Source organism: Eumetopias jubatus, unplaced genomic scaffold (genome assembly GCF_037043125.1).
Source record: "Eumetopias jubatus isolate StellerSeaLion01/CBP00866 unplaced genomic scaffold, mEumJub1_p1.0 scaffold_10, whole genome shotgun sequence".
Classification (NCBI taxonomy): Eukaryota; Metazoa; Chordata; class Mammalia; order Carnivora; family Otariidae; genus Eumetopias; species Eumetopias jubatus.
In genome coordinates this window covers 51,318,137-51,342,119 of record NW_028274816.1, presented here as the reverse complement: position 1 = coordinate 51,342,119, position 23,983 = coordinate 51,318,137, and the positions used below count along the sequence as shown (strand labels likewise).

General features: G+C 46.7%; 2 protein-coding genes and 1 pseudogene across 2 annotated transcripts; 1 reads left to right on the top strand and 2 right to left on the bottom strand.

Annotated features, from left to right (window-relative positions):
* Nucleotides 1–4,758: 4,758 nt before the first annotated feature.
* Nucleotides 4,759–9,081, bottom strand: LEUTX (leucine twenty homeobox). Its single transcript, XM_028090638.2, has 3 exons — nt 9,075–9,081; nt 5,924–6,062; nt 4,759–4,858 (listed from the first exon to the last, which is right to left on the bottom strand). Exons 1-3 carry the CDS (start codon nt 9,079–9,081, stop codon nt 4,759–4,761), a joined length of 246 nt encoding a protein of 81 aa, XP_027946439.1.
* Nucleotides 9,082–20,491: 11,410 nt separating this feature from the next.
* LOC114198907 (ferritin light chain pseudogene) lies at nt 20,492–22,408 on the bottom strand (annotated as a pseudogene).
* LOC114198908 (EP300-interacting inhibitor of differentiation 2-like) lies at nt 22,206–23,436 on the top strand. The gene has a single exon (XM_028090599.2). It carries the CDS (start codon nt 22,213–22,215, stop codon nt 22,906–22,908), a length of 696 nt encoding a protein of 231 aa, XP_027946400.1. The 5' UTR covers nt 22,206–22,212; the 3' UTR covers nt 22,909–23,436.
* Nucleotides 23,437–23,983: the final 547 nt, after the last annotated feature.

Here is a 23,983-nt window from a genome sequence, read left to right as displayed (position 1 = left end):
TGTTGCTACTGGATTTGACATTTGTTTTGATTATATTCCATAGTTGATCAAACTTAAGATGACTTGTATTGTAAAATACGGCATTGCTGCTCCATTTACCACAAAGAAAGAAAAACATATTTGGCATATATTTACTAAAAGAGCACTTTTAGATTTATTTAGAAAAAAATATTTTTTACGATTTTATTTTCTTAAGTAATCTCTACACCCAACATGGGGCTTGAACTCACAACCCCAAGATTAAGAGTCCCAGGCTCCACTGCCTGAGGCAGCCAGGCGCCCTCGGAACAAGATTTCTTTAATAGATCACTCTTTGATATCTACAATGGAAAACACAAACATAATTAGTTGGTTAAGATAGTTCTACAACTTCCTCATGCCAAGAACCTGATTTCTGCATCATTTTCCCCAAAAATTTTATTGTGAAAATTGTTGAACGTACAGTGAATTTGAAAGAATTTTAGAGGGAACTTAAATCTATCAACCTGGTTTCCCATTAATATACATATATTTTTTTACACCTACTTTCTCCACAGCTATCCATCTATCCATCCATCAATGCAGACATTTTGACTCATTTGTTTTATTTAGTTTTTTTATTTATTTATTTGACAGAGAGAGACACAGAGAGAGGGAACACAAGCAGGGGGAGTGGGAGAGGGAGAAGCAGGCTTCCCGCAGAGCAGGGAGCCCGATGCGGGGCTCGATCCCAGGACCCTGGGATCACGACCTGAGCCGAAGGCAGACGCTTAACGACTGAGCCACCCAGGCGCCCCTTGACTCATTTTCTTATCTTCGGACTTAGAGTTCTTCACGTTTGTGCTTCCCCATAAATATCGTCCTTGTCTATCAAAAGCATTGTCCAAGGAGCATTTCACAGGAAAGGGCTCACCTGTTGTCTCTGGGTTTGCTTCCCGGCTCCTTTCAGTGTGTCAATGGCAGGGTTTCCAGACAACAACCAGAACTCATATTCCTTCTTCAAAAGGTTTTTAAGCGATTCGTGCTGAAACGTTAGAGGATTGCACATCACCAGCAACAATCACCAAGCAAGTGATTGGTGATCAAGGCTGCTGTCCAGCGGAGAGCAACTAACCGTAAGATGCCTTCAATGATTCAGTCTGATTTCTGGAGATCTTGAAAGGTGAAAAAACGGAGTAGCTCAGAATTCATAAAATCATGTAGACCCCATTGATCGAGCCCTTCCTATGCTGAACGTCACTGTGATGGTTTTCAGATGAGGAAATGTCTCTCGGGATCTCTGCCCCTCAGTCTCCCTCCATCTGCCCCTCAAGTCTCCCCCTCTGTCTCTACGTTTCCCTCTGTGCCTCAGTCAACTTCCCAGTGTCCCCCCTCCCCCTCTTCTCCCCACCTCCTTCTGTCTCTCCCTCCTCTCCCATCTGTACAGTTCTCCCTGTTTTGCCGGCTGCCCTCGAGGTAGTTCAGGGTTCTGACTCTCCTCCCTGTCCTCGCTCTTTTTCCTCCAAGCCATAAGGAACGGCCAATTTGTGCTCCAGCTTCCTGCCCCTCCAGCTTGAACGATGGGCCTCTCCCATTAATCTGCAACATTTCTCCACCTTCTGAGACGATCCCATATGATTGCATCTTTAACCTGGGAATGGCCTGGAAGCCGCCGGCACATTTTGTAATGTTGAGATACTTCTGTGTTTCTGAAAGCATCCCTATCATTTTTTGTGAGTCATTGTCTTAAAATATTGCTGAGTTCAGTTGGCTAATATCTTATTTGGAAAACTTCCTTCTGTTTTATGAGGTGCCGTTTGCCTAGTTGTTTTGGGTTTTTTAATCCTATTTTTCTAGGTTTGTTACGGGAATTGTGCCAACCATTCAAAAGATTTTGGGAACGTCCTTTCTTTTTCTCTTTTCTGGACCACTTCCCACAACCTAGGAGTTCTTTGTTTGACTGTATGGCAGAATTGCCTATAAATCATCTAATGCCATTCAAGAGTGTAGATCTTTTACTTCCTTTGTTACTTCTTTGATTATTGGTGTATTAGATTTTCTACTTTTTCAAATGCCAGTTATCATCATGAATACTTCCATGGAGAAACCCCATTTTCATTTTATTTATTTGTTTGTTTACTTACTTTGGGGGGGTATAAAATATCCTCTGCTCGGTTGATGCCGTTAGGATCCAGCCCTCGATCCTGATTGGACATCAAGGGTAAGGGGTGGGTCTTTATAAGCCCTGAGTGACACTGCTGGAAACATCGCAGGAAACTTGGATAGAACGTCCTCAGGCAAAGCGGGTCGCGGTGGCTCCACACACGTCCAGTCGTGTTGACCGACCAGTTCGTGGACCCGGGAAGCAGCGGTCCCTGTGCACGGGGGGAGGAGTGCTGCCCACCCGCAGGAGAAGGAATAGAGGACCGCACCGTCAGGGAGCACCATCTTGCATGTTATGTGCGAATGGCGCCCCCTAGAGCTCAAATGTGGGTGGTGACCCTGGAGTTAGGCAATGAGGCCACCAACCGGGAGGTGTCCAGGTCTTGGTTACACCCATTGTCCCAAACTCTCAGGACATTGTTTGGTGCCCTTCGGGGTCACACTACCCAGTCAGGTTCCCACCATCAGGACCCCTGTTTGGGGGCGGTGTTAAGACACAGCTGCCAGTTCGTCCAAGGACAGACACCTCTGCCACACCCCGTAACCATTTTACAAGCTCTTGTGCAAAAGACTTTGGGTTTCCGGGGAGGAGGGTGAGCCAAGAGACCTTTTGTCAGTCTTCATCGTGATTAATCTGCCTAATCATTGTCTGCGGCAATTGCCAGGCGGTTCTCTCATTATAATCTTGCGCTCTTGGCTTTAAAAATTTCTCCAACCTAAGGTAAATAGAACAGACTTGTTTGGGGCTCTTTAATGTCGGGAGGCCACTAAGGGGGTCCTTTTGGCCTGCCCAACCTTTGGTAGTACTCTATTAAAACCTTTGAGCCCCATCAGTGTTCCCTTTCCTCGCCCCATTTCTTAATAACCACCTAGCCAGCAAGGGTGCGGATGTTCATGTGGTGGGCCAGGACCCCTGCGGATGGGGTAGAAGCGTCAGCACCTGTTCCCAGGGCTGTTGGCTTGCAAGTATAATTTGAAACTGGCGACCATACAGAAAGGGCAAGAAGAGACAAAAGAAAGAGGCAGACTACTCCAGCTTGGTAAGTGAAAGGTTTAATCAACGAAGGAATTCACATTAGGACTGGGGAAAGGCAAGTGGAAAGCACATTCCAGGGACAGGGAAGGGGCTAAGGAGCCTCTAATTGCGCGTGTCCTGCTCATGGGTCCACCAGCTGTCACATCCTTTCTATGCCCTCCTCCAGCAGGAGCTCAGCTCAGGGGCATGGACTCTAGGCAGCTCCATCAGCTGGGATTAGCGTGGGCAAACCCTGCGTGAGTCCTCGGTGGCAAAAAGTGTAGGTGTCCCACTTGGGTCCTCATGGTGAAAGCTGCTGGAGTCTTCTCCTTTTCTCCTCGGGGGGGGGGTGCATTACAGCCAAGGGGATCCCTCTTGGCAGCAAACACTATAGAACTTGGGGATGAGATGACACCAGTAAAATGCCTCCTATGCTTTTCTAGGAGGGCCTCAGGTTCGTGCTCCCCCGGGTTGCTGCAGCTTCTTGTTCTCCACAACTCTTCTCTGAGCTGTTTTCACCAGTAAGTAGTTTGTTAAATCACTGTGGTTTTTTTTTTTAAGATTTTATTTATTTATTTGACAGAGAGAGACACAACAAGAGAGGGAACACAAGCAGGGGGAGTGGGAGAGGGAAAAACAGGCTTCCCGCTGAGCAGGGAGCCCGATGCGGGGCTCGATCCCAGGACCCCGGGATCATGACCTGAGCAGAAGGCAGACTTTAACCAACTGAGCCACCCAGGTGCCCCTAAATCATTGTTTTTGTGGAAATACAAGTGCTAGGACCTCCTAGTCCCCCATCTTGCTGATGTCACTCTGTTTTTAAGAGAGAAAACGGTCCATGGGGTACAGGTGCAGGGGAGCTTGGTCTGCATGGGATTGACTTTAGTTGGGGTGCTTTCATGGAACCAGCTCAACTGGGACAAGCTAGCACCCAAGGAAAACAGCTGGTTTCTGCTACCATTCTAAAGGTGCTATGCCTGTCCTTCATACTGAAATTTGGCTGAGAGGGTACCACTCAGAGGACAGAACTTACAGGCAATGATGAAAGGTAGAGAATTTTTTTTTAAGATTTTTTTTTAAGATTTTATTTATTTATTTGACAGAGACACAGCAAGAGAGGGAACACAAGCAGGGGGGAGTGGGAGAGGGAGAAGCAGGCTTTCCACAGAGCAGGGAGCCCAATGCGGGGCTCGATCCCAGGACCCCAGGATCATGACCTGAGCTGAAGGCAGACGCTTAATGACTGAGCCACCCAGGCGCCCCTTTTTTTAAGATTTTATTTGAGAGAAAAAGAGCATGAGCAGGGGGAAAGGGAGAAGCAGACTCCCCACTGAGCAGGGAGTCCGATTTGGGGCTCCATCCCAGAACCCTGAGATCATGACCCGAGCTGAAGGCAGCTGCTTAGCCGACCTGAGCCACCCAGGCTCCCCAGGTAGAGATTTCTTTCTTCTTACAGAACTAGATGAATTGGTGGGCTCTAATCCATTTAGACTCAAGTTGACCCATTAAACGCATATGGGAAATGTCTCTTAAGTTGGTCAAGATTTGGATCACAGAATATCTGTCCTGGCACATACTAGTTGCTCAATAAGTTAATAAATGGATGTGTCAGCCATACCACTTCAACTGCGGCACTTGGGGGGGAGGTACTGATCTAGACTGCTGGGATCATCATCCCCAGGTAAGGCATATAGCTGTATAAACTGATCTATGTCATAGGGACTGGAGGCCCAAGGAGGATCAGAGTCCCCCAGACATATCTCTTGGAGATCAGAAGGCTGAGAATCCCAAGATGAATTCCCTCTGGAGGGACCAGGTTCGTCATTCTTGGGAGACTGAGGCAGTTCATGGTCAGAGGCATCCGAAATGCTGGGACTCTTGAGATGAGTGTTTGCCGAAGTTATAGGTAAGGACTCCCCCTCCTCCTTGCCTGGAATGGTCGGGTTTGGTGATTCTCGTGATGAATTTGATCCATTTGGTTGCTGCTCTTTCTTCCTTTTGATGCGCTGGTTCTTGAACCAAGTCTGGGGAGAGAGGAGGTGAGAAGGTTCATAAAAGGGGGGTGTGTCCAAAGGGGAATCTCGTGTTCCTCAGAAATTGGGCTCTTTTGGCATGAGAAGGCTAGTCTCGCATCTCTTCAGTTAACTGAACAAGGGAAGTTCCTGCTATCCTCTGCTGTCCTGAGTTCCAGAAGGCAAACGGGGGCGTTAAGGTCATGCTTGCTATGGGTGGAACAGGACAGAGCACTCAAACGCCAGATCAGGGTGGGGGAAGGCAAGGTGCTCCTGTCTTGGTGGATGCTCAGCATTTTCAGAGAGAATTCTGAAGATTGAGAATATGGAGTAGGAGTCTAGCTTGGGGTGTCTTCAGGATTCATCCAGGGGTCCTCATGCCCCAAATGCTCTGTGGGAACTTAGTTGCAAGGCATCTAAATGACTGTGAATGTCCTGATTAAGAACCTAGAAATATAAACAGGAACAGACCGCAAGGGGATTATCTGAGGTCCATCCCCAAAAGGTCCCTTGTAGCATTGTGGTTCTGGAGTCAGAAAGGTCTGTGTTCAAATTCTAGCTCTTGTGTTTATAATCCTTGGAGGAGTCTGTGAACCTTAGTGTTCCTCAATAAAATGGATGGTCATAAGAGAGAAAATATAGAACATCTGTCCTGACACATACCAGTTGTTCAATAAATGGGATTTACATGATGTGTGAATTGTAAGTGTGTGTGATACTCTGGGTTAGGTGTGCTATCTAGAGACATCCTCAGGGACATACCTTTACTACTGACTCATCAAGATGAGTAATTGAAATAAGTTCCTCCGTGGTCGCCCAATCTGGGTACATGGTCTTTTCAAACACACGTTTCAGGGCCTGGAGCTGTTCCACACTAAAGTGTGTGCGGCCCCGGCGAGCATACCTTGGATTTTCTGCAAAAGGAATAGACAAAAGGCTTTCGTTAAAAAAAAAAAATTATATATATATATATACACACACACACTCCAAGGTAAACTTCTGACCTCAGACTCACCTGGGAGCTAAGAGCTTGGTCTAAAAAGTTGACTCATGGAACCCACTCTTCACCATCTTGCTGGGGTTGCTTTGTGCCCCTGAAATTCAGTTTCCCCTACTAGAAAATGGTTCAAGCCTGGTTTTAAGGGTAAGTAACTGTCCACTTATTCTAGAGGAATATACTGGAAACTCACAGCCTAGAAAAATGAACCAGACTAGTGGGAGAAAAGATATCTGTCCTCATTGGGGTAACATAGTGACATGATATCGACATGGGATTCATTTGAGTTCATATGATTCAGAGAGTATTTGAGTGTTTGAGACCCTGTAATCAGCCGTGGCTCAGGGGCACTGTTCTCTACACTGGTCGATGTGTGAGAGCCTGAAGCTATTGATTTGGCCACTTATTAATGAGGCCAGTTAGGGAAGAAGGCATGAAGCTCAGTGACCTGAGAAAGAATGTTGATTATCCCATTTATTAGCTTTGTCACTCTGGGAGTACCGTGACACTTATATTCTTTGCCTCTTTTCTCTATCAGTAAAATTGTCCCATATAATTCACTCACTTTGGGGAAGAGATGACTATCCAGAAAGCAAGTCTGTTAATTATAGGCTTTGGTGCATAATAGGTACAGAGTGGGAGTTTTTTACTATTGTTTAAAATATAAATGTAAAACCACGTCATCTAGCGATATTTGATCCATTTTCTATAGGAGATTCTATTTATGTAGGAGGCCCTTATTCTTCATACAAAGGCATACATACAAAAAAGCCAGCATTCTGCTAAGCCCCCCACTGTGAAGACAAGAGGTCAGTCAGAGATTTCTCACAGGTTTTCAGTGTCTATTTGAACACAAAGAGAGGGGGGCGGAAATTATAAGACCTTGGAGGAAGCCTTCAAACATGAGGAAGACACAGAGACAGAGCAAGAGAAAAGATGAAGCAGGAGGAAGAGGTACAAATTAACGGACAGAAACATTTTTCTTAAGAAAAGGAATAAGGGCGCCTGGGTGGCTCAGTTGTTAAGCATCTGCCTTCGGCTCAGGTCATGATCCCAGGGTCCCAGGATCGAGTCCCACATCGGGCACCTTGCTCAGCGGAGAGCCTGCTTCTCCTTCTCCCCCTGCTGCTCCCCCTGCTTGTGCTCTCTCTCTGTCAAAGAAAGGAAGGAAGGAAGAAAGAAAGAAAGAAAAAGAAATCTTTTTAAAATAATAAAAGAAAAAGAAAAAATAAAGTCTTAGAGGGGTGCCTGGGTGGCCCAGTCATTTGAGCAACCAACTCTTGGTTTTGGCTCAGGTCATGATCTCAGGGTCGTGAGATCAAGCCCTGTCAGACTCCGTGCTCAGTGTAGAGTCTGCTTGGGATTCTTTCCCCCCTTGCCTCTGCCCCTCCCACATGGGTGCTCTCTCTCTCTCTCTCTCAAATAAATAAGTAAAATCTTGAAAGAAGAAGAGAAAGAAAAAGAAAGAAAAAGAAAGAAAGAAAGAAAGAAAGAAAGAAAGAAAGAAAGAAAGAAAGAAAGAAAGAAAGAAAGAAAGACACTTCTAAACTAGGCTTTCAAAATAAATAATAAAAGGAAAATATTGATAAATATCACAACATCAATATTTAAAATATTTGGACAATAGAAGTCATAAGTAATTGAAAAATACAGACCACAGATGAGAGAACATATTTGCAACAAATAAGAGAAATTATTAGTGTCTAAAATACAACAAAAATGTTCTAAGCCTCAAGAAAAAAATACTAGAAAATAAAAAAGGACAAGTGGAGAATTCACACAAAAGAAAAGCAGAATGGACTTTATTTATTTTTTTTAAAGATTTTATTTATTCATTTGAGACACAGAGATAGCATGAGCAGGGGGAGAGGCAGAGGCAGAGGGAGAAGCAGGCTCCCCACTCAGCCAGGATCCTGTTGCAGGGCTCGACCCCAGGACCCTGGGATCATGACCTGAGCTGAAGGCAGACGCTTAACCATCTGAGCCACCCAGGCACCCCCAGAATGGACTTTAAAATAGAGCAAGGAGGGGTGCCTGGGTGGCTCAGTCGCTTGAGCATCTGACTCTTGATTTCTGCTCTTCTGCTCAGGTCATGATCTCAGGGTTGGTCATAGAATTAAGCCCCGAGTTAGGCTCCTGCTGAGTGTGGAGCCTGCTTAGGATTCTCTCTCTCCTTCTCTCTCTGCCCCTCCCAGTGCACTCTCTCTCTCTCTCTCTCAAAAAGAAAAATAGTGCAAGGAGTCTCAATTTCACTAGGTAATAAAGAAATGGAAAACGGATCAAATATCAAGTACTATTTTATACTCACTGTTAGAAACAAGACAATGAGCCCAAAATTGAGTGGGTCGTGCTAATCCCCACATCACCATACTGATGATGTCATACACCATAGTTTCTGCTCTCCCAAGAATGGACTCTTAAACCAATCAGGAATTGCTTGATCTCTACTAGTTAGGGAATCACCTGATAGACCCCTGCCATCCCCCACAGGAAACCAGCCTTGCAATAACCAATCCACTTGTTTGTCTAGTATAACTTGCTTTCTCCCCCCACTCCCTTCTGCCCAGAAAAGTCTATCCTTTAGTACAGTTCCACAGAGGTCCTTTCTATTGGCTAGATTGGATGCTGCCTGGTTCACAAATCATCAGATACAGCCAGTAGGATCTTAACAATTTACTCAGTTGAATTTCCTTGTTTAACACCACCAAATGGCTGACATTTGAAAGTCTGACAGGACCAAGTATTAAAAAGGACTTGGAAAAATAAAATCTCACGGTAATGGTGGAGTCCAGTTACAAAGTGTTTTCCAGTGCTCCCTGTTGGTATAACCTATTGGTTTTCCAACTGGCCACTTGGTGTTGGCAAGAGCCTACCAGCAAAGTCCCACCCACTTACCTCTGCTTGTCCGAAACCCTTTGCCCCAGCTTACCTGCCATATTATCCCCTTAAAGTGCAGTGATTCCTTCAGCTGTGTGTCTTCCGAGCTCCTGAATTTCGTCTATGTATCTGCTGGGTTTAGGGGCCTCCCATTTAAGCAAAAATTTGATGTAATCAGGTCCCTGCCCAGTCCCTCCCTAACGTCACACCCTCTAATGATCCATTCAGTACATGCACATTAAGAACCTATTCTGTGCCTGGTGCTGTCCTGGGTCCTGGGATAAAGCAGTGATCCCATACTTAATCTCTGACCTCAAATGGTGGAGGAAAACAAACGGAAGTCAAGCAAACAGAAAAATGGATAAAATGTCCAAAACTGGCACTCAGAACAAAAGAGTAAACATGGTAAAGAGTAAAAATGTAAGATAAGCGAACCCAAAAAGCGAAGGATGGGCTGTGGTGAGACCACCAGCTCCTGGTGAGACCCGCAGAGCAGGGGGAGAGGGGACGGGGAGCACGGGAAAGCCTCTCACCATCCCCCTACCCGGCTGTTCCCAAATGAGGCAGCAACAGGCAAGGAAGGGTGCAGGTCTTGGCAGAGCCTAAATCATAGACATCCTCGTAAATTCTGTTAAGGAGTTTGCATTTGGGACTGTTGAAAACCCAAGGAGAGTTCTGAGCAAAGGAACTCAACATATAAATTGCCTTTTTTTTTTTTTTAAATCATGCCTCCCTCTTGCCTCCCAGCTTCCCATTCCCTGTCCCTCTGTTCTGCATTTTCTCCCCTTCTCAGGTGACATGTCTGCTCGCTTACTTATTCCTCCCCATGATGTTCTTGTCCAAGACTGGTTATTCCTAAGAGGGGTCTAACTGGGTGGACGAGTTGGCTCTAGTTACTGATCATCTGCCTTGGATGCCCCACACCCGATGTGGACCCAGCTTCTCTGACTTGGAGTTGGGACTCTGGCCTTGGCCGGTCTCAGCTGCCCCCCACTCCACCCTCATCCCCCATCCCCACACACTCATCACCCTGGCTTGGAGAGGTCTTGAAAGAGCCGAAGAACACTGGCTCTGGAAACATGGTGGGTAGCCCAAGGCCGCAACGATTGAAGCGCCTATCTGTGTCTCATACAAGAAGAAAATTCAGGGAAACTTTTGAAGTGATCAACTATAGAAACACCTCTCCAAAAATCTATTCAAAGGGGTAAAGGCAGGCCTCGAATTTTCCATGTAAATTTTAGAATCGAGGGGCGCCTGGGTGGCTCAGTCGGTTGGGCATCTGTCTTCAGCTCAGGTCATGATCTCAGGGTCCTGGGATCGAGCCCCGCATTGGGCTCCCCACTCAGCAGGGAGTCTGCTTCTCCCTCTCCTTCTGCCCCTCCCCCCTGCTCATGCTCTTTCTCTCTCTTGCTGTCTCGCTCTCTCTCAAATAAATAAATAATATCTTCAAAAAAAAAAACTTTTAGAATCAAACCCTGGAGTCTCCTTGTGAAGTGAAAGAGGATGAAGAGGGTGGTATATTCAAAAAGTATGAAAGTCAAAATAGCAAAGGATTTTGCAGTGGGTTCATGTTAAAAAAAAAAAAAATCCTGTCCCTTCTTCAGCTTGCTCACTTAACGGTAATTTGAGTGATCGGTCTGCCAACATCTTATTCTGGTGAACGGGAAATCAAGATTTAGAAAAACAGAACTTATCTCTGCCTTCGAAAGTGCTGGCACCCTAGGAAGGGAAGCAGAAAATAAATAAGCAAGCAACCAGTGTGATGTATACTGGTATTATGCATGCCATCAACAGCACTGGTTAGAGGAAGCACATAAGACCAGTGCCCCCAGCACACAGCTCTGAGGAGGTGTCTGTTTTACTGAAAGATAAGGAACAGTGTTCTAAGCAAACAGAACAGCAAACTTGAAGGCTCGGAGACACGAGAAACCTTTTGACATCTGAGGGGCGGACAGAAGGGCACTGTAGCCTAGGTATTTTAGGGAAGGGGGATAGTGGGAGAAAATGAAGATGGAGAGACAGACCAAGACCAGATCACATTGAAGGAGTTTGGACTTTATTCCAAATGAAGCAGAACACCATTTAAGGGGCCCCGGGAGAGAAGAAGACACCCAGCTCACTCTTTTCCCATGAGGTTTGAGAAATGAGAGACAAAGTAACTTCAACTTGAGAGGGCTACCAGAGGTGCCCGGCATTCACCGGATAGGCAGGTTCAGCTGGGGCTGGAAAGGATTTGATGCTCTCTTTCTGTTCCACCTGCTTTGAGCATCGGCTTTCCTGGCCCCATTCACCACCTTCTCATAAAACCCTTCTCTGATCCCCCAAACCAGGTCAGGACCTCTGTTTTATGCTGCCAGCATTCCTGTACATTATTATAACCTTCCTGGGTTTATTTGTGTGGGTTCTGATAATGCTTCTCCCCATGAGGGAGGGCTCCTTCCCTCCCCAGTGATCCTCAATGGGAGCATCCTCAGTGGACCCGGTCCATGGTAGTGCTCATTACGAGGGTTTAGGAGGCATGAAAAAATGTTGGACTCCTTCTGGAGAAAAGTGTGGCTGTGGTTGACCTTGCTACTGCAGGAGTTTGAACATAAATAGAACTTTCGATTACAGATGAGCCTTGAACAGCATGGGTTTGAACTGTACGAGTCTATTTTTTATAGCACAGTACTTTCCTTTTGATTTTCTTCATATTTTCTTTTCTCTAGCTTACCTTTTTTTATTTTCCTTTTTTTTAAGATTTTATTTTTAAGTAATCTCTACACCCAATGTGGGGCTCAAACCCACAACCCCGAGATCAAGAGTCGCACTCTCCACCGACTGAGCCAGCCAGGTGCCCCTAGCTTACTTTATTGTAAAAATACAGTATATAATACATAAAACATACAAAATACATGTTAATTAACTATTTAGGTTATCTATAAGGCTTTCAGTCAACAGTAGGCTATTAGTAGTTATGATTTTGGAGAGTCAAAATCTATACGCAGATTTTCAACTATGCCAGGCATCAACATCCCTAACCCCTGTGTTGTTCAAGGATCCACTTTTTTAGTGTCTATTGCAAGATTGTGAATTCTAAATTGGTGAGTTATGGGGTGCCTGGGTGGCTCAGTCAGTTAGGCATCTGCCTTCGGCTCCGGTCATGATCCCAGGGTCCTGGGATCGAGTCCCGCATCGGGCTCCATGCTCAGCGGGGAGCCTGCTTCTCCCTCTCCCTCTGCCTGCCTGCCTACATGTGATCTCTCTCTCTCTCTGTCAAATAAATAAATAAAATCTTTAAAAAAAAAAAAAGCCAAAACTAACTAGCTACATCTATCTATCTATCTATTTTTTGTCACCTTAGGTTGTACTTTGCACTACAAGACACTTCCACTGGCCTGTCTCAGGAATGTTTATAAGTTTATAAGCCACAGTTTTATTTTCTATTTTTATTTAACATACATGTAGAAAAGTATATAAATGATTAGTGTATTAGTTGGTGATTTCTCACACACACACAGTCAGCACCTAGATCTTGAAACAGAATATGACCAGCACCCTAAAGGCCTCTTTCACCCCCTTCCAGTCTCTGCCCATCTAATGGTAACTCTTCTTCCGACTGATGACCTCAGAAAGTAGTTCTGCCTGCTTCTGAGCCTAATATAAATGGATCACACAGTATGGCGCTCTTTTGTGTCTAGCTTCTTTTGCTAGACATACTGTTTCCATCATAATGTATTCATTCATTTGCATTTGTGCATCGTACTCCGTTGTGTAAATGCACTGGTTTGTAAATTCATCCTAGTGTCGATGGGTATTTGGGCAGTTGGGGCTATTACAAACAGTACCGCTGTAAACATTCTTGTACGTGTATTTTGGTGAATGTATGTAAGCGTATGTTCCCTATTTTCTGAGATTTTCCCAAGATCCAGACTGGGGGATTACCCTTCCCCAAAGACCATATGTATGTACCTTGTTGAACTTATTTCTAATTGTGTGCTCTTTTTTGAACTGGTTCCTGTAGCCTCCTAGACTCTTAAGATTTCCAGGTAGAGTTTGTCGTGGTTTGCCATTTGTTTGAATAAACATTTCGTTTGGAATAATTGTAGACTTACAGAAAAGTTGGGAAGACAGTGCAGCGTTTCCATATACACTTTGTCCAGATCCCTCTGCTGTTAACATCTTACACACCCAAGTACATTTCCCCATACTGAGAAATTTACATTGCTACATTATTATCAACAAAATTTTAGACTTTACAATTGATTGTCTTACTGTCACCATGATGTTGCCATTTCCTGAATGTCATGTACAGTAGGAAGCCCTTGCAGATTGGCTTCTTTCACTTAGTTGTATGCATTTAAGGGTCTTCCATGTCTTCTGTGGCTTGACAGCTTATCTCTTTTTAGCGCTGAATAATATTCCGGATGGACCACAGTTTATTTATCCACTCACCTGCTGAGAGACATCTTGTTTGTGCCCAAGTTTGGGCGGTTATGAATAAAGCTTCCATAAACATTCACATGCAGGCTTTTGTGTGCACATAAATTTTTAATTCCTTTGGGTAAATATTTAGGAGTACAACTGCATATTGTAAGAGTATGTCTCGTTTTGTAAGAAACCACCAAACTGTCTTCCGAAGGAGCTGTACCATTTTGCATTCCCACCAGCAATGAATGAGAGATCCTGTTGCTTCTCACCCTCACCAGCACTTGGTACTGTCAGTGTTCCAGATTTGGGCCATTCTCCTAGGTATAAAGTGGTATCTCATTGTTTCACTTATTTATTTATTTTTAAAGATTTTATTTATGTATTTGAGAGAGACACAGATAGCGACAGGGATAGTGAGAGCACAAGCAGGGAGGGGGTAGTGGGAGAGGGAGAAGGAGACTCCCCGCTGAGCAGGGAGCCTGACGTGGGGCTTGATCCCAGGACCCTGGGATCATGACTTGAGCCGGAGGCAGATGCTTAACTGACTGAGCCACCCAGGAGCCCCACATTGTTTTTTTGTGGGTTTTTTTTTAATATCTCTTTTTTTAAAGATTTTATTTATTTATTTGACAGAGAGAGACACAGCGAGAGAGGGAACACAAGCAGAGAGAGTGGGAGAGGGAGAAGCAGGCTCCCCGCTGAGCAGGGAGCCCAATGTGGGGCTCGATCCCAGGACCCTGGGACCATGACCTGAGCCGAAGGCAGACGCTTAACGACTGAGCCACCCAGGCGCCCCGCCCCACATTGTTTTAATTTGCAATTCCCTAATGACATATGATGTGAAGCATCTTATCATATGCTGATTTGCCATCTATATGTCTTCTTCGGTGAGGTGTCTGTTCAGGCCTTTTGCCCATTTTTTAATTTTTTTTAAGATTTTATTTATTTATTTGAGAGAGAGAGGTAGTGAGACAGAGAGCATGAGCAGGAGGGAGAGGGAGAAGCAGACTCCCTGCTGAGCAGGGAGCCCGATGTGTGGCTTGATCTCAGGACCCTGGGATCATGAACTGAGCCGAGGGCAGATGCTTAACTAACTGAGCCACCCAGTCACCCCTTTCGCCCATTTTTAAATTAGGTTGTTCATCTTCTTATTGTTAAAAAGAGCTGTTTATTTCTTTTATGGATATGTGTGCTCGGGTGCCTGAGTGGCTCAGTTGGTTAAGCGTCTACCTTCAGCATAGGTCATGATCCCAGACTCCTGGGATTGAGCCCCGCATCGGGCTCCCTGCTCACTGGGGAGTCTGCTTCTCCCTTTCATTCTGTGCTCTCTCTCTCTTGCTCTTCCTCAAGTAAATAAATAAAAATTTTTTTAAAGATTTTATTTATTTATTTGACGGAGAGAGCGATAGAGCACAAGCAGGGGGAAGAGTAGAGGGAGAGGGAGAAGCAGGCTCCCTGCTGAGCAAGGAGCCCGATGCGGGGCTCGATCTCAGGACCCTGGGATCATGACCTGAGCCGAAGGCAGACGCTTAACCATCTGAGCCACCCAGGTGCCCCATAAATAAAATCTTTTAAAAAAAAACAGATATGTATGCTACATTTTCTCCTAGTCTGTGGCTTGTCTTCTCATCTCTTAAGAGTTTGTAGGTTTCTTTTTTTTTTTTAAAAAACCAGATGATGAAAGATCTTTTTTTTTTCAAGATTTTGTTTATTTATTTGACAGAGAGAGGGGGAATGGGAGAGGGAGAAGCATGCTCCCCACTCAACAGGGAGTCCAATGTGGGACTCGATCCCAGGACTCCAGGACCACGACCTGAGCTGAAGACAGATGCTTAACTGACTGAGCCACTCAGGCGTCCCGATGAAAGATCTTTTATAGCCAGTGGTTCTTAAACTTTAGTGTGCATGAGAACCACCTGGAGGGCTTGTAAAAACACAGCTGGGTCCGTGGGCACCTGGGTGGCTCAGATGGTTAAGCGTTTGCCTTCGGCTCAGGTCATGATCCCAGGGTCCTGGGATCGAGTCCCGCATCGGGCTCCCTGCTCCTTGGGAGCCTGCTTCTCCCTCTGCTTCTGTCTCTCTCTCTCTCCCTCTGTCTCTCATGAATAAATAAATAAAATATTAAAAAAAAGAATTTAAAAAAACAAAAACAAACAAACAAAAGAAAACACAGCTGGGTCCCACCTCCAGAGTTTAAGTCAGTAGGTATGGGCTGGGATCCATAAATATGTATTTTAAGAAGTTCAAGTGTATTGATGCTGTTGATCTGGGAACCACACTTTGAGAACCACTGTTCCTAGCAATCCCGGGGTCATCTTTTCATAGATACTGAGACCTCTTGGTGACTTCTTGGATGAACTATGAAGCCTTAGGCCAACTCTATATCTATTATAAATGTTACCAACCTTAAGTTTTAATGATTGTTTTATTTTTATTTTTTTTAATGTTCTAGTAGCCACGCTTTATTTTTTTTAAAGATTTTATTTATTTGCCAGAGAGAGCACAAGCAGAGGGAGAGAGAGAGGGAGAAGCAGGCTCCCTGCTGAGCAAGGAGCCCGATGTGGGACTCGATCCTGGGACCCTGGGATCATGACCTGAGCCGAAGGCAGCCGCTTAACCGACTGAGCCACCCAGGCGTCCCGATAGTTTTGTTTTTAAAAAGTCTTAAATTTAGGACATTGTGAGGTGCCTGGGTGGCTCAGTCGGTCAATCGTCCGACTCTTGGTTTTGACTCAGGTGACGATCTCAGGGTTGTGGGATCGAGCCCCGTGTCAGGCTCTGTGCTGGGCGTGGAGCCTGCTTGGGATTCTCTCTCTCCCTTTGCGCCCCGTCCTCGCTTGTGCTCTCTCTCTCTCAAGAAGAAGACGGCTTAGTAGCATGATACTATATCATGGGTTTTCACCAATTAGCGATATTGTGACCAGACCGATGAGAGATCCAGCTTCAGTTTCCCATTATTATAAGGGTCCAGCTGTCTTTTAGGATTCTTCTGGCATTAGCTTGGTTTCTCCCTTCCTTCTACGTGGTGCCGTGTTTCTTCATACTCCCTGCCTAGGAGATAAAAGGAAGTATTTATTCATCTGCTCTCATCCCCAGTTGTTCTCCCCCAGCCCCCTGCTTGTGCTTGTGCTCTTGGCATTAACTTCCCTGCAGTGTGGGTTCGCAAGTGACATGGGTGCTGAGAGGGCTTCTGCAGGGGTACGGGGCCAAGGGTCAAAGCAGCCCAGGGGTAAGCAAAGAACAGTGCTGAGGAAAGGCGCTGTCAGCATGCCCCTGCATGAAGATGAAACTAGCAGGAAAACTGTGTGGCCCTGGTCACCTCAGTAAAGGCTGCAGTAAAGGGGAGCCTGAGAGGTGATAATAGGATGCAGAAAAAGCATGATATACTGGCCTCCTTTCACTTCCCGAGACACACCAAGCTCGTTCCTGTGCTTGGAGCCTGTTATACGACAGCTGTCCTGGAAACTTCACAAGATGCAGGGAGAATGTTCTGGATTAAAAGAGATTCAAGAGACAGAGCAACCCCATGGAATGCATGGCACTTGATTGGATTCTGGATTTTTATTTATTTTTTTAAGATTTTATTTATTTATTTGAGAGAGAGAGAGAGCACATGAGAAGGGGGGGTCAGAGGGAGAAGCAGACTCCCTGCCAAGCAGGGAGCCCGATGCGGGACTCGATCCAGGGACTCCAGGATCATGACCTGAGCCCAAGGCAGTCGCCCAACCAACTGAGCCACCCAGGCACGCTGGATTCTGGATTTTTATTTTTTTAAAGATTTTGTTTATTTATTTGAGAGAGAGAATGTGAGAGAGAGAGAGAGAGCTCATGAGGGGGGGGGGTCAGAGGGAGAAGCAGACTCCCTGCTGAGCAGGGAGCCCGATGCGGGACTCGATCCCAGGACTCCAGGATCATGACCTGAGCCGAAGGCAGTCGCTTAACCAAATGAGCCACCCAGGCGCCCTGGATTCTGGGTTTTTAAAACTGCTAAAAGGTGGGACCCCTGAGTGGCTCAGTTGGTTCAGCATCTGCCTTCGGCTCAGGTCATAATCTGGGATCAAGCCCCGCATAGGGCTCCCTGCTCAGTGGGGAGTCTGCTCCTCCCTTTGCTTGCCATTCCCCCTGCTTGTGCGCTCTCTCCCTCTCTCAAATAAATAAATAAAATAAAATAAAATAAAAACTGCTATAAAGGACATGTTTTTGGACAACTGGGGAGATTTAAATGTGGAGTGTATATTAGTCACTTATTCTTTAGCACGACAGAGCAGAATGGCTATGGGTCTTGTGGAAGGTACAAAGATGGGAGCTTAGTGCCTGCCAAGGGGAGGGGATCTGGTTAACACCTCCGACTAAAGTTGGGGCCCCGAGAGGGATACACTCTAGGGGAAGAAGTGCACCAATCAGCTCTCAAAGCCATCAAAGACAGAATCTCATCAGCTCAGACACTATTTGGATTAAAAGAATGTGTCCCCCGCCATTCTCAGTGCATGAGAAGCTAATCCACTCTTGACAAAGATAACACCATTTCAAGCTTTAGATTTGCCTGTAATTCTATGGCAAGAGGTAACATTCATTGGGTATTTATGGTGTTTTAAAGCACAGTGCTAAGGTGCCTTGGTGTATTATCTCCTCCAATCTTCACAGAAACCCTCTGATGCAGGACAGACGTTTTGAGTAACTGGTTTCTACCCCTGGGCTAATCAAGTAGCAGAATCAGGATTTGAATCCAGCCAATTCCAGTCCAAAATTTTCCTGTCTTAATCACAACAGTATTGTCATCAGCTTCTCCCCCGAGCTGGAGGCTCGTGTATCTTGACTTCGGATCTCATCTTGACTATCTCAAAGGATCACTGTATCTCCCAAATCAAAATCCTGATGTCTTTTTCCCAAAGTAACATCCTCCAGTGTTTCCCATCTTAGTGACTAGAAACATCGTCCGTCCATGGCAAACAAGTCACAAAACCAATCCCCTTCCATCCACGCAAGTCAGGTTTTCTTCCTAAATGTCCCTCAGGCGTGGCCACTTTCCTATAGGCCCACTTACCAACATCTCCCAATCGCACAACTGTGGTTGCCAAGACTTGGGGGCCTGCCCCTCACACCCCATTCTCCAAGATGTAGCAAGATGTATCCTTCCAGATGCATGTGGAAGCATGTCACACTCCCTTGTCACACAGCAGTGGTTTCCCATTGCTCTCAGGTAAGGATCAAACCCTTGACCATAGCATTTAGCTTCGCATGAGTCCCCAGCTTACTTGTCCGTCCTCCGTTCCTGGAGGGAAAAATGTCAAAGACTTTGTCTTCACATATGAAAACCACCACAGTAACTAACGTGGGAAGATACTTCGAGGTTGTATGGAGCCCCTTGGGATTCTCTCTCCCTCTCCCCCTCCCCCCCTCTCTCTAATAAATCTTTTTAAAATTAAAAATAAATAAATAAAGGGGCACCTGGGTGGCTCAGTTGGTTAAGCGGCCAACTCTGGATTTGGGCTCAGGTCATGATCTCAGCGTCGTAGGATCGAGCCCCACATCAGGTCCTGTGAACTTAGCAGGGAGTCAGAGCCTTCTTGAGATGCTCTCTCCTGGCCCCCCCTTCTTGTGTGCTCTCTCTCTAAAATAAATAAATAAATCTTAATAAATAAGTATTTTCCATCTGCTAAGTAACCACAGGCAACAGTTTACCGGTTTACCGGTGACTTCAATATATCATAACAATATATATCAATATATCATCACTGTTTTTCCTGGTTTGATAACAACGTCTTCACTACTTTTTCCACATAGGTCACTCTTTTGTTACTTGGTACTCCTGGTACCAGTTTCTGGAGCAGTTTCCTATGGCCACAATAATGTTGCATGACAAGCTTCGTCAAACACTGTGGCAGAACACAAGAAACATTTATTTAGCCTTCGAGCCTAAGGGTCGGCTGGGAGGTCCGCTGGAGACAGACTGATTTTTTTTTTAAGATTTTATTTATTTATTTGACAGAGAGAGACACGGCGAGAGAGGGAACACAAGCAGGGGGAGTGGGAGAGGGAGAGGCAGGCTTCCCGCCGATCAGGGAGCCCGATGCGGGGCTCGATCCCAGGACCCCTGGGATCATGACCTGAGCTGAAGGCAGACGCTTAACCAACTGAGCCACCCAGGCGCCCCAGGACAGACTGATCTTGAGTACCTTGCCTGAGGCTACTTTCCTCAGCTCCATTTTGTCTTCTGCCCTCCAACAAGCTGGCCCAGAGTTGTTCTCACGGTGCCAACAGGAGTCTGAGAGTAGAAGCATGAAATGCCTCACGAGTTCCAGTCTCAAAACTGACACACCATCCTTTCTGCCACATCCCATTGGTCAGAGCAAGTGGTAAGGTCAGCTCAGGTTCAAGGGGTGGAGAAAAAGAACCCTACTTCTTGATGAGAGTGTTACTAGACCCCCAAGACCAGGTTCTTGTGTCTCATTGTCATGGAAATGAACAGCGAACGCGAGAAAGAAAACAGGTGATGTTTATTAGAAATCGCTTGTACAGGGGGGCCCCTAGGTGGCGCTCTTGGTTTCGGCAGGGGTCACAATCTCTGGGTCCTTGGATGGAGCCCTGTCCGGCTCCGTGCTGAGCATGGAGTCAGCTCCAGCATTCTCTCTCTCCCTCTGCCCCTCCTCCCCAGCTCACTTGCACTCTCTCTCTCTAATAAATCTTAAAAAAAAAAAAAGTGACACTATTAAGAAAATGAACCATTGGGGTGGCTGGCTGGCTGGGTGGATGAAGCATGTGACTCTTGATCTCCACGTCCTGAGTTAGAGCCCCACATTGGGCTGAGTTTACTTAAATATTTTTTTAAAAGGGGCGCCTGGCTGGCTCAGTCGGTTAAGCGTCTGCCTTCAGCTCAGGTCATGATCCCGGGGTCCTGGGATTGAGCCCCTAGTCCGGCTCCCTGCTCAACGGGAAGCCTGCTTCTCGCTCTCCCTCTGCTCCTCCCCACTGCCCCTGCTTTCTCTCTTTCAGATAAATAAAATCTTTAAAATTTTATAAGAAAATGAACTATTCATAACTATGAAAAACATGGGTGAATCTCATAAAAATAATGTGTGAAAGACACCAGACACAAGAGTATATAAAGTTCAAAAACATAAGCAAAACTAAAATACAGGTATGCACCCCTAGGTAGTAAAACAAAAAGCAAAGCGAGAAAACAATTACCATAAACACCAGGATAGTAGTTACCTCTGGGTAGGAAGGAAAGGACAGTGAAGCAGGGGGAAGGGTTCAGGAATACTGGAAATTCAATTTCCAGTGGTAGTTACATGGATGTTCGCTTTCTGATAAGTCATCCAGCTGTATATTTCATATACTTTTCTGCATATGTTATACTGCACAGATAAGATTTAGGGGGAAAAATGCCCAAGAGTGGCCAAAGAAATTTTAAATATAAGAAGGGGCTGTGATTAGAAAGCTTTGGTAGTTAAGAGGATTGTTGTCAGGAAGACAGACAAATGAATAAATGGAAAATAATAAAGAACACCCTCCCCCTCCCCCAACAAAAGCCCCTGAATCTAGACTACTTTGGTATATAATACAGGCGGCGTTTTTTTTCCCCCTGCAAAAAGTTTTATTGTTTTCATTTGGTCCACAGCTTGGGAGCGGGCTCCAGGGTGGTTAAAGAGCTGCCTGGCGGCTGCTCGGACAAACTCAGACAGAAGCCCCAGCACTAAGGGGATGCCAGAGGGGCCCCTCAAAGGCTGCTGGGCTCCAGAGGCTGACAGTCACGCTGGAGGGTGAGCCTTTCGAAGAGATACTCGCCCAGCCCAGCCTGGGGGCAGGACAGCCTGCGGAGGTTAGTCAGGTGGTCGCCCATCTTCTTGATGGTTTTCACCTCCTCGCCCAGGAAGTGGCTCTCCAGGAAGTCACAGAGATGGGCGTCTGCACGGGTAGAAGCCAGGTCATGCAGATCCAAAAGGGCCTCGTTCAGGTTCTTCTCGAGGACCACAGCAGTTTCCATGGCGTCCAGGGCTTTCCCCCACTTGTCATGGGACGGCTCCTGCACGTCCTGGAAGAGGGAGCTGCCGCTGCGCTGCTTTTGCAACATCAAGAGCTCCTGGGCGCCCTCGAACTTCTTCTGGGCTAACTCGCGGAAGAAGCGGCCCAAGCCCTCCAGAGCCACATTGCTGCAGTCGAAATAGAAGCCCAGGGAGAGGTAGGTGTTGGAGGCCCGCAGATACATGTTGACCAGGCAGTTGACGGAGGCCTCCACCTCGGTGGAGTAGTTCTGACGAATCTGACAGCTCATGGTTGACTGGCAACAGGGAGCTAAGGTCAAAAACCGGTGTTGGTTGGCCCCGGAGGCAGAGGGTGACCGGGAAGATGGTTCCGAGGGCTGAGGCTGTACAAGCGGCTGGAGGGTGCTCGGAGGCTGGAATAAGGGGTGTCCCTGGGTCCGTTTGGTACAAGTTCTGTTGAAACACGGGGCCGATCCAGGGGCCCGCCGGGCGCACTGTTGATGGGGCATTATAATCGTGGGAGAAGAAGCTTAGAGTGAAGCATGTTGGATGGGATCTTGGGAAAGCCAACAAAAAGCAGCCTTCTAAGACTTTCCTTGTAAACGTTAAGCTGGTCCAGATGGAAAATATGGCTCCGCCATTGGACGGACGTTCGGTTACCCCGGGGCAGTTTCAGCTGTGATGGCACATCCGACCGCTAGGTGGCGTCTGGCGGAGCGCGGGCGCCCGGGAATGACGCGTGCGCAGTGCTCCTAGGTTGATCCGTAAGCCTTGCGCTCGCACACACGGGCTCGCATGCTGCGTTTACCGGCGCGCACGGCGCACGCGCACTCAGCTGCACGCCCGTCGTCGTGCAGTCCGGCTCTCGCAGTTTTTCTGGGAGCGGCCGAGCTGACCCCGCCGTCCGAGATGTCCGAGCTGCCCGAGCTGCCCGCCGACTGCAGTGTCCGGCAGACGGACGCCGCGAATAGCCACCGCGACGTCCGGCAGGCGGAGGTAGGCGGCGGGAGGCGGGAGCCGGCCCCGGCGCGGCCTGCGGAGCCCGGAGAAGGTCCGGCGGCGGCGGCGGCGGCCGCCGAGGAGGCCGGCGAGGCAGCGGTCGCCCGCGAGCTGGCGGGGCCGGCGGAGGAAGAGGGCGCGCAGGCCAGACCCCGGTCCCGGCCGGCGAACGGCCCGGGCCTGGCTGCGTTGCCGTACCTCCGCCTCCGTCACCCACTTAGTGTTTTAGGAATTAATTACCAGCAGTTCCTCCGCCACTACCTGGAGCACTACCCGATCGCTCCCGGCAGAATCCAGGAGCTGGAAGAACGCCGCAGGAGGTTCGTGGAAGCCTGCCGAGCCCGGGAAGCCGCGTTCGATGCGGAGTATCAGCGGAATCCCCAGAGGATGGATTTTGACATTTTGACATTTACTATAGCTCTCACCGCATCCGAGGTTATCAATCCTCTGATAGAAGAACTTGGTTGTGATAAGTTTATCAGCAGGGAATAGTCTGGTGATGGAACTGCTTCGAGGAGAGCGAGACTTAATTAAACGCCGATCCTGTCGCGTTTTGAAAAGTCATTGTATATGAGATGAGGCCATAGTTGATGAAAAAAAGCATCCGGAAAGAGAGAGAAAAGATTCAAAGCCTCGTGACTCCTCTGACGTTGAGTTTGCGGTTGATAACAGATTCTTTGCCCTGCGTGGTGGAAATGTCTTTCAAAAATTGCTGCCCCAAAACGTGAAGAAGTTTTATGAAATTGAGACTTGATGAAGAAATATTGCCCATAATAGAGCCCGTGGTGATGAGAGAAATTGTCAAATACTGATGGCAGGAATCAGGAGTCACAGCTGAGTTATCCTGTGGAGAGACTGGAAGCCCACGGAGAGAACTTGAAATTGTCAGAATATGCGCTCTCCTCGCCGTCAGGGTCCACAGAAGGTTTTAGTCTAAGTCGATTTTGTGTTTTCGGAGGCATTTCAAGTGGCAAACAATGTAACTTGTATATATAACGTGATAAATTGTGTGTTCAAGAATTTCTGAAGTTTCTGGATTTTTTTTCTTTCATTTTTTTAACTTAAGGTTTTTTGGGGGGTTTTGTTGTTTTTGGTAAATGTAATCACACACCTCCAAAATGTAAAATGTACGCTGAAAAGCCTTCCATCCCTGTCCCCCCCCATCCAGTGCGTACCACAACCCACATCTGTAGGTGTCTCTTCTGTCCTTGAAATTTCTTATGTACGTACAAGCAAATGCGAATTTGGGTGTTTTTTTTTTTTTAATTTCTTCACAAAAGTTGGTATATTTACTGACTTATAAGTTGCTTTTTCAGTAAGAACGTATCTTTTTTTTTTAAAGATTTTATTTGTTTGACAGAGAGAGACACAGCGAGAGAAGGAACACAAGCAGGGGGAGTGGGAGAGGGAGAAGCAGGCTTCCCGCTGAGCAGGGAGCCCGATGCGGGGCTCGATCCCAGGACCCTGGGATCATGACCTGAGCCACCCAGGCGCCCCAGTAAGAAGGTATCTTGAAGATCCTTCCAAACCACATTTCCTCATTCTTTTTTAGAGCTGCATTTTGTTT